The 10,862-nt window shown below is 38.1% G+C and overlaps 2 protein-coding genes across 2 annotated transcripts; one reads left to right on the top strand and one right to left on the bottom strand.

Annotated features, from left to right (window-relative positions):
- Positions 1–1,102: 1,102 nt before the first annotated feature.
- On the bottom strand, positions 1,103–5,768 carry tyw5 (tRNA-yW synthesizing protein 5). Its single transcript, XM_053328713.1, has 8 exons — positions 5,637–5,768; positions 4,393–4,547; positions 4,239–4,308; positions 3,392–3,436; positions 3,092–3,229; positions 2,782–2,869; positions 2,519–2,635; positions 1,103–1,545 (listed from the first exon to the last, which is right to left on the bottom strand). The coding sequence occupies exons 1-8, from the start codon at positions 5,715–5,717 to the stop codon at positions 1,223–1,225; spliced, it is 1,017 nt and encodes a 338-aa protein (XP_053184688.1). The 5' UTR covers positions 5,718–5,768; the 3' UTR covers positions 1,103–1,222.
- A 137-nt stretch (positions 5,769–5,905) lies between these two features.
- Positions 5,906–9,876, top strand: maip1 (matrix AAA peptidase interacting protein 1). Its single transcript, XM_053328716.1, has 5 exons — positions 5,906–6,202; positions 7,750–7,821; positions 8,590–8,716; positions 8,861–9,011; positions 9,108–9,876. The coding sequence occupies exons 1-5, from the start codon at positions 5,906–5,908 to the stop codon at positions 9,184–9,186; spliced, it is 726 nt and encodes a 241-aa protein (XP_053184691.1). The 3' UTR covers positions 9,187–9,876.
- Positions 9,877–10,862: the final 986 nt, after the last annotated feature.

Consider the following 10,862-nt stretch of genomic DNA (forward strand, 5'->3'; position numbering starts at 1 on the left):
AGACCACCGGTTTTCATTATTTTAACCTCATTTCTGAGAACTAATGTTTTATTTGTGATTTTGTGAAGAAGACTACAATACCCATGAGCCTCGGCCTCCGTTGCCATGGAGAAGAAGCCAGTCAGAGGCGTGAATCAGAGCAGTCAAAACACTTCATTGTTGAAGTTGTGAACAAGAGACATAGTTAATGTTTTTACCCAGAAATGAAAATTAAATCAACTCAATGAGTGATTCATTTTAATTTTAAGATCTGTCATTGGCTGTTTCTTACTGAAGTGCATCTTGGGAGTCGTAGTTAACTAGTTTCCCCCCGAAATTTCAGTATATACAGTCTCATACCATAGACTTTTAATCAAGCAACCAGATCATTTCTATCTTTTCTGTTGTAACTGTGAGTCAGGTGATGTTATCTATGGGAAAAAATGAATTAGATTTCCGCTTCCTGAACCGGGGGCCCCACTTTGCAACTCTACTGTAGTTCCTTTATATTCATGTAGTTGCAGCCTGGTGCAGATAACTGAATGTTGAACAGCTGATGCCTGACAACAGCTTGTCCCACAGCCTGTAACTTTTCCTTCCACTAAGAAACAATAAGATACAATACTACAATACTACGTCAGAGCTTTTTTTTTTTTTTTTTTTTTCCCTGCTTCATATCACTGGTTGGCTTTTTTGTGCGCACACTTAATTTGCTGAGACTTACTCAAAGAAATGTGACAACGGGGGACTCAAAGCGGTGAAAGCAGGAGATAACTGAACACACTGGGGAGATGCTGCTTCACTGTTTACAAAGCTTTAAAAATGTTTGTAAGGAAACATAAAGAACTGTAATCTTTGTGCAATAAAACTTCAAACCATACTGTATCTGCATGTGTACCTTTTAGTCCCGGACTCCTAAATCTGTGACTTATTATAAGGTTTATGCTCCTTATACTAAGCCGTTTCATCAAGGTTGCTGCTTGTTCTGGAGCTTTTGACCTAAATGCACAGTCTTCATCCACAGATGGAGTTTGCTCTTACTCCTAACCCTGTCATGGATCTGTAGATGATCAAACTCTCAAGGACTCTCCACACTTTGACACATCCTTTTTGATTTTTATAAAAATGTTTTAATCAATATAAATTAAACTTTTTTTAAGTGGGAGGTCAAACTGAACAAAACTAAGCAGAACATGAATTCATTACAGCTGTTTAAAGATTCTCTTCACAGTTCTCTGGACTCTCATCCTGGTCCAGAGGAAGGAGGGCTGCTGGGTAACGTGCTGTTTGAATCCTCCTGCGTGTCTGTGTTTGAAGGACTCTCACAGTACGTCCGCTTTTGGATACGTTGAATCATTCGTCGGCCGTAGAAGTCTCGATAATCAGGTGGAAGTTCATCCAGAGTGTGCAGTGCTCTCTCCAGCGCCTGAAGGGCTCGTGTTGCATTCACTGGGTCTTTATTACCGTACGGGTCTTTTTTATCGTAGCTGTCTGCCGGTAGGTGGCGCCAAAACACGTTAACGCCGACACCGAACTGCAACGCCAGGGTGTTGTGGAACCACAGAGCTGAAAGAAAAACATTGATATCTAACATTAAAACAGCATTAAAATCACAAAAGGCACAATATGCCCCCTGTAGTAAAAATGTAGACTCAACTCACTTCCTGTTTTCTCCTTTCCTCTTCATGAATTGGCTGTTCACCCCTAATTGTCCTAATTAAGTTCACCTGGTCTACTCAAGCTAAGTCTACACTCCTTCTCACTCTCTTTCACCTTCACATGGGGCATTGATTAAACTTGGTAAGAGGTTTTATCTTATTCTTTAGTTTACATCTTGTCCTTTCGAAGTTCTGCGTCGTGGCAACGTGTTGCTAGGGGTGACTGTGTGTGTGTGTGTGGTTTCAGAGGAGTCTTTTTCTGTATCCTTGTTTATCTTCCGGTCACAGTAGCATGTAGCATTGCGCTATGTGCGCTAATAACAGAAAACACATACCTTTTGCTCATTATTAATAAATAAAGCAACTGCCGGAGGAACTGACGCTTTGACCGGACTAATCACAGCCCTTGCGATCCGCGTTGCCATGACGTTAGGCTACGGCGTCGACGCAGAAGGCTACACGTAGCTACGCCATCGGTCCGACACAGAAGCATAATTCAGCCTTCTATATAAAGTTAGTTAACCTTATTTTTAAAGGCATGGAGATACTTTGATTTATTGTGTAAATTGATCTTGTTTCTTTCACACTTGGAAACCCATGTGTGTCTATTTCCCCCCTTATTTATTGCTGCACTGATACAATTCTTAATTAATTGAAATAAACCTTTTTGTTAAGAGTGAAGTTAAGTTTAATGGCTTTCCTCACCACACATCCTGACTGATGCCCATAATGATAATCAACCTTTTCTGAACCTTCTCCTTCACATCCCCCTTTAAGCTTTCTCTAGGACTTGTTTATCTGAGTTTTTCATGAAAATAAATGACATTATGATGCTGTTTTCTGGGGGAATTGGTTAATATGACATGAATAGTAAACCTCACCAGGGATAAATAGCAGGTCTCCAGGCTCCAGCACACACTCGTATCTCTTTGCTTTCACAAACTCAGGAAACCGTTTCAAATCTGGGAAGTCGATGTCCAGGACCTCTGACTTATCACCTGATGGGTTAAATTATCATTAAACTACATTAGAACATCAAAAAAACATATCTAGCTCATAGAAACAAATGGCAGCAATATCAGAGCAGATAGATTTGGTCAATATGAGAACTCAAACCCACAGACATCTTTCCACAGCTACTCACCTGACAGGTAAAGGTGTAGTGCATCCTGAGGGCTGTACAGAGCAACTCTCTTCCTCCCCGTCACCTGAGCCAGCAGGTTATCCATCACCTGAAGAAATGAACACACAAAGAACAGAAGAGGGAGAGATGAAAGGCGAGAATCCTAGAAATAGTTGTTTTTTTTAACTCAAGCACTGTGAATTTGAAGTGAACCTGAGCTATGAGTCAGTGATTAAAGTCCTCCATGCTCAAGATATGAAGTAGTATGACGCTTCAGCATCTATTTGCTGCTGAAACCTTTGGGTCACATCACAGTTCCTCCAACACTCACATCGTAGTGCGTCCACAGCTGCAGGCCGCAGGAGCTGATGCGGAAGACGCTGGAGAAAAACTGATCCGGTTCAAAGAAGTTCGGAGTATGAAAATCCTCCGCCAAGTCTGGGAACTGTTTGCTCAGATCAGCAGGTTCCTGTCAAAGAGGAGCCACCTGTGTCACTTTAATATTTGTAGTCCAAGGCTGAATTCACACCACATCCTGAGGCTAAACGTAGCTCCTGACTGGCTAAGGAAGGAGAATTCAGTTTTTGTCTTGGATGAATTTACGAAGCATTTTATAAGAATTTCTAAATACCTTTCTAACGTCTTCACCCAGCGATCGAAGATAATAACTCTCATCCTGAAAAAGAGAAGAGATTGGATTTATTAAAACAAAATATTATTGTAAGAGCCACTTCAGTACATATATCTAATAAATTGTTTATATTGTTATCACATGTTATATAATGTGTACTATAATATTATTTAAAGTCATACAATAGTTAAGTCATATTTTGAATAGTGTATTATAAATGGACTAGACTATGGAAATGCTTAATTTCTTAAGTGCTATAATAATTAGTTATAGAGAGGCAATGATAAAACGATTAATCAATTGAAAATGAATCGCAAACTATTTAGATCATTAATTGTTTTCAGTCATTTTCTGAGAAAAAAAAACAAAATTCTCTGATTCTCAGTTTTTTTTCTTCCATGACTAGTCCTCTTAGACTTTTATTCCTCTTAGACAACATTTTATAGATCAAACCACTAATTGATTAATATAGAAAATAACCAACAGATCAATTATTAATGAAAATAAATGTACGTTGCAGCTATAATTGGTTATTTATTACAGCTGTTATGGACTTAAGGCAGTTTTAATGTTCATGTGTAAAAAGGTTTAGCAACAATGTGCTGCTAAGATGTAGAGAAGTCTGCAAGAAACCTTAAAACAAGCTTTTAATTGTATAATCACAGGTAATAATGTGTGTGTTACAGTTTAGGAACAGAACATGAAGTCAGTAATGAACCAGACATTAATGATGTTCTATATAATTTCCCTTCTGAATTTTTGAGTACTTTGTTTTCACAAGAAAGTTGGGAGATTGGGAAACTGAAACATGGTGAAACAGCCTGTGTACTTATTGTATAATATTTACCTCACACAGGAAGAAGTCAGAGTGTTTTTTCTCAGACGCCCTTTTCACAAACTCATTGAAAGGCAGAGTCCTGAGAATATAAGACATTAATGAGACATCTACAAAAGCAGGAGGGTTTATTTATAAGAGGAAGACAAAGAAAGGGAGAGCTCACTTATACGCAAAGTTTTTGTGAAGGAAGTCCATCTGTGGCACAGTGGACACATGAATCTTCACATCCTTGTTTCCTCCTTTTTGTCCCAAATACTCGACGGTCCACTTTTCCAGACACGGACCGAGACAAACACCTCTCAGTACGGCTGGCCTTCGCTGGAAAACAACACACAGACATAAGACTAGAATAAAATACAATCTGGTCTTTATTAATCCCTCATGGGAGAAATTCAAATTAACACAGCAGAGTAAGGGTGAAAGTGTACTAGGAAATAGAATCAACAATAAATAAGACAAAATAGGATAAAATAAATACAGTACTATACAGTAAACTCGATCTGTAGGTAAATACTTCTGCAATATATAAATGTGCAAATATGCAGAAGTTCATTAGATTTACATACAGAATGAACCCTCATACAGGTTAAAAAAAGTGCAATGTGTAGAAAATTTGAGATATATACATGTACCATGTTACTTGAGTGATGTATTTATGAAATAATGTTTTTTAGTTTAAGGGTTCACACTTGCTGTAATCATTCCTCCTGTTCATACTAACCATTAGAAGATCCCTTCATAATGTACTTACAATGGCAGTGATGGAGGACTAAATCCACAGTCCAGATAGTAATAGTAAGATAGATAAAAAGTATTTAAAAATGTACCTGAAGCTAATATGAAGCTTCAGTTGTCCAAATGAGTCAAATCAAGTAGATATCTACCAAAGTTAATATAGGTTTTTTTTCGTATGTTTCCAAATGTGTTCCTTTGTTGAGCTACAGTAGAGGAATATTACTAAAAAGAGGAAAATTGGGACAAAAAAAGGGAAATATATCTACATGATTTGACTGAATTGGACAGCTGAAGCCTCATATTATATTAATAGTTAATCTGAAGCTTCAGTTTTGTCCAAATGAGTCAAATCAAGTCCTCTATGTTTCAACGTTACAGTGTTTTTAGTGCCAAAGTCTTTTTGTTACTATACTTCCATCACAGCTCAACAGAGAAACACTAAGAGGAGAATTTGATACTAAAAAGACTGTAAATGTGTCAGATATCCACTTTATATGACTAACTCAGAATATAAGCTTCACATCTACTTTTAAATGACTGTGTGAATGGTTTGTCCTCCATTATTTACACTGAAAGCACATTAGAAGATCTTATAACAGCCAGTATGAACAGGAGGAATGATTGACTGACTGTAATCTCCTTTTCGCTATAACGAAACAAATATAATCTTACCTTTGGATAAACATCTTGAAGGAAAACATCTCTGTCTACTTCTGTAAATATCTCCACAGGTATTTTCTCCTGCAGCTCCATTTTTTAACATGATCAGCTGTGCAACTTAAACATGCTGCTGCAGGTAAACAGAAAGCTGGTGTCACATTAATAATGCTCCCCATAGAAACAAGACGATAAGAGGATTTTTATATACATGCATACAAGTTGTTTCCAATCGGACGATACAAGTACAAGGACAGGAAGTGCTGCACGGTTAAAAAAAAAACATGGCTGTGTTATTCAGAGGTTGTTGCAGGTTTCAATCAACATTAAGCATCAGTCGTGTGGTGCTGACCGGCTCCGGTAAAGCACGGCTCCCCCGGTCTGCAGGGGCCGGTGTGGTGGCTGCAGCAGCCCGGCAGTACAGCTCGGAGCCCGGCGGGAACAAGCCGAAGCAGACGGTCGTGTTTGTGGGCATCCCAAACCCAGTCATCTGGTTCCGCACCAAGATCTACTACTTTCTGATCAGAGCTTACTTTGATAAAGAGTTTAATATAGAGGAGTTCACAGAGGGAGCGAAACAGGTGTGTAAAAATATACTATAATATATGAGTTTATTGTCATTAAACAAGCTCAAAGTAACAATACAAGCAATGTGGAAATACTATAAGTAAAAGTACTGCATGACAAGTTCTACTGCAGTAAAAGTACACAAGTATTATGAGCATGATGCAGTAAAAGTACTGCAGTATTATGAATGATGTAGTATGCAGTATTACAGTAAAAGTACTGCAGTATTATGGGTGATGTAGTACGCAGTATTACAGTAAAAGTACTGCAGTATTATGAGTGATGTAGTATGCAGTATTACAGTAAAAGTACTGCAGTATTATGAGTGATGTAGTATTATGCAGTATCAGTGTTAGAGCAGCATGTTACTGTTGTAGCTGCTGGAGGTGGAGCTAGTTTACACTTTATATACAGTTAGCTAGTTTATACTACTTTATATACAGTTAGCTAGTTTATACTACTTTATATACAGTTAGCTAGTTTATACTACTTTATATACAGTTAGCTAGTTTACACTACTTTATATACAGTTAGCTAGTTTATACTACTTTATATACAGTTAGCTAGTTTATACTACTTTATATACAGTTAGCTAGTTTACACTACTTTATATACAGTTAGCTAGTTTATACTACTTTATATACAGTTAGCTAGTTTATACTACTTTATATACAGTTAGCTAGTTTATACTACTTTATATACAGTTAGCTAGTTTACACTACTTTATATACAGTTAGCTAGTTTACTCTACTTTATATACAGTTAGCTAGTTTATACTACTTTATATACAGTTAGCTAGTTTATACTACTTTATATACAGTTAGCTAGTTTAGTCCAGTGGTTCCCAACCTAGGGGTGGGGCCCCTCCAAAGGGTCAGCAGATAAATGTGAGGGCTGGTGAGATGATTAATGGGAGAGGAAAGAAGAAAAACTTTTTCTCCAATCTTTGATTTTTGCTGAAATATTGGATCATTTGAACATTTATTGAAATGAAACCATGTGAGAAGTTTAGAGGGAAAAATCACTATTTGGTGGAACTGTTAACAACTCATAGACATCTGAAATGTGACTCTGTCTACACACCGGTTTCATCTTTAACAATATGTTGTATTTTAAACGCTTGTTATATTATCCATTGTGTCAAATCTTCATCTGAAAAGTAAATAAAGATGTTAAATAAATGTAGTGGAGTAGAAAGTATAAAGTAACATCAAATGAAAGTACTCAAGATACACATACCATAAAATTGCATTTAAATAAAGTATTAGTAGTAAAGCTACTTTACTCTACTGGACGGGATCAGTGGGTGATTTATGGTTTTGTAATCTGGCTAATTTGGGCGTTAATCTCAATCCCCAACAACCTGGCAGACATCCTGACAAACAGACAGGTGTTATTTATAGAAAGCATTCAGGATTTGTATCATCACAAACATTTTCCAGCCAATTGTAGTCCAGTATAGAAATGTATTTTATAAACTTGAAGCCTATTTCTCATTAAGACCTGAATTTATATTGTATCATGTGTTTGTTGTTGATTTGTGTTTGTTTATCTCTTGCAGGCCTTCATACATGTTTCCAGGCTGCTGTCACAGTGTCAGTTTCAAGCACTGGAGGGGTTGGTGGCAAAAGATGTGAGTACGAGAACACAGGAAGTCTGCTGTGCTTTACACAACGACACACACAATGTAAAAATAATCCTATAATACTGTATATAAAAGGCCTTACTACACGTGTAAATGTTTCCCTGTGTTCTGCCTGGTGCTGCAGTTTCCTCTCACCATCAAAGACATGAATGTTACACACTGGCAAAAAGAACTTGAGCTGGTCTAAACTATTATAAGGAAACAATCGTAGGATTCCTTCTTTCCTTCCCTCCTTTCTTCCTTTCTTCCTTCCTTCCTTCCTTCCTTCCTTCCTTCCTTTCTTCCTTCCTCCTTTCCTCTGTCCTTCTTTCCTTCCTTCCTCTTTTCCTTTCTCCCGTCCTCCCTCCTTACTTTTTTCCTCCCTCTGTCCTTCTTTCTTTCCTTCCTCTTTTCCTTTCTCCCCTCCTCCCTCCTTCCTTTTTTCCTCCCTCTGTCCTACCTTCCTTCCTTCCTTCTTTCCTCTGTAATTCCTTCATTCCTCTGTCCGTCCGTCCTTCCTTCCTTCCTTCCTTCCTTCCTTCCTTCCCTTCCTTCCTTCCTTCCTTCTTCTCTCTTTCTTTCCTTCCTTCCTTCCTTCCTTCCTTCCTTCCTTCCTTCCTTCCTCTTTTCCTTCCTTCCTTGCTCCCTCCCTTCCTTGACTTGAGGACAACAGGAGGGTTAAATAGCTAATGGGGATCCTAATAAACTAAACTAAGCTAAACAGGTGTAATCTCTCTGCTGAACTTCAACTCAGTCTCATTGTCCTTTTCTCTACAGTTGATCGGGAAGCTGGAGGAGAAATGCAGCCTGCTGCCGCTGAGCTCCATGCAGGCGCTCTCCGCTGATCCAGATGAGATCATGCACAGCACACCTGGAGACGTGGGAATCTACTACGATGATAACGGTCAGCCAACACAATCATGGAGAACTCTTATTATACCTTATGAAGGCACATTACAGGAAACACATTAATCTGTGTGTGTGTGTGTGTGTGTGTGTGTGTGTGTGTGTGTGTGTGTGTGTGTGTGTTTTGTTTTTCTCTTTTCAGGGAGGAAGTTTGTGAGTATCTTGATGCGTTTCTGGTATCTGACAAACGCACATCTTCCTGAAGACTCCGTGGAGGGAAGTCGCATCTTCCAGGTGACCATAGGTGAAGAAGGAGAGACAGAATCCAAGAGGCTGCTAACTGCACATTATGAGTGAGCGAACATATCATTTACATATCATTACAAGCCTGTTTGATGCTTATATGACTCTTCTAATCTTTCTTTTTTTTTGTTTTGCTTTGCCGACAGATTCCAAAGGGAGTTTACTAAAGGAGTGGCACCAGACTGGACTATCACGAGGATAGAGCACTCCAAGCTTTTAGATTAAGGCTGTTTTAGATTTGAGGCTGATATACTGGAGGAAAACAGTCAAAGACACTAAATTCCCCCTTTTTAGTATTTTTGTTTTCATGAAATCAAAGAAGAAACTGTTCACGGAAGGAAAAAAACCAAGACGCAGATGAGATGAGAGCAACACGACACACTTGGATTCATCTACTATTTCTGTTCAGATGCTTTCCAGAACTGTCTGCAGTATCTCTGTGTTGCAGATTGTTTTTTTTCTTCTCTATGTAATATCACAGAAACCAATAATCAGAGGGTTGTTAAGTCTCACTCTTGAAGGATTTGTACATCCGGGAATAGAGTCAAATAATTCAAAGCCTTATTATTATTATAACGATTGTGTCATATCAGAGAGGAGGGAGAAGTTGTTACTGCAAGAGACTCAACAGCAAGATAAAAAATACATATTCTGAGTTTTCCAGATGTAATAAATATCTCCAGTTTAATATTTCGAGCAAATACTTGATTATTTGACTTCTATCTGATGGCCTGATTCATGACTGAAGCTGTAATGAGATTTGTAGATCTACTGCTGCTGCACACAGTCAAATATAGATGCAGAATGTGCTAAAAGGTACAAACGCAGGGTGTAGATTTTTGAGTTTTGACTTCATAAACACAAAATGTGAAGTAATTTCCTGGAAGATCACACATGTTCTTGCACAAAACTCTCACATCTTGATTTAAGACTTGACTCTTGTCTGTCATGCTGTATTAAAGACCTCTTGTCTCTCTGTTGAGGGACGTGTGGCATAAAGATGTTCAAATTTAATGTGCCAGATTTTAAAAACAGTGTTTTTCTGTTGTTGTTTTTTTTTTTTTTTGTCCACCCTAAATATTTGACCTGCTGCAGTGTCATGGCTCTGACACACACACGCTGTATGCAATATGAAATATACTGAATGTGTGTACATGTGTTTGTAATGGTGAATGCAGGTCCATGCAGCTGCAGCAAACCTCTGATTGTTTTATTAAATATTAGAATAATTAAGAATGTGGTCATTTCCTGTTTCCCACTCACTGCAGTATATCTTATCTAATATATCTACTGGATTTAGATTTAGCCTCCTCACGTCCTGTTTCCCATCCTGCTGACTGGAAAGAGGTAAAAGAGCATCTGCTGCAGAGCCAGAAGGATGCTGAACAGCTTTTTCCCACAAGCTGTAAGGCTTGTAAACAGACTGTGCCTCCTACCCACACACACACACACTCACTCTACTATTAAAGATGATCTCAAACAGACTGACAGCTGCACTTTGCTGACACTGACTGGAGCCAGTGAGAAACAACATCTCATTTCTTTCTGAGTGTTTAAATACTCAGAGACAAATGACAATAAATAGATCTTGTAATATTTTAAAGAAACAAGTGTACAAATTACAGGCAAAGAAACACACTCACATACTCAAAAGAACATTAAAACAGGTTCTTGATGTAATCATGCAGCCAAAGTCCCTGTTTTTATTACTATACTTCCACCACAGCTCAACGAGGAAACACTAAGAGGGGATTTGATGCTATAAAGACTGTAAATGTGTCAGATATCCACATGATATGACTAACTCAGACTGCTGAAGCTGAATATTAAGCTTCACATCAACTTTTAAATGCATTTTTGTACAAACTTAGAGGGGAGGGCAACATATAATAATGGCCAGT

The sequence above is a fragment of the Scomber japonicus genome, chromosome 11, assembly GCF_027409825.1.
Source record: "Scomber japonicus isolate fScoJap1 chromosome 11, fScoJap1.pri, whole genome shotgun sequence".
NCBI classification, from domain to species: Eukaryota; Metazoa; Chordata; class Actinopteri; order Scombriformes; family Scombridae; genus Scomber; species Scomber japonicus.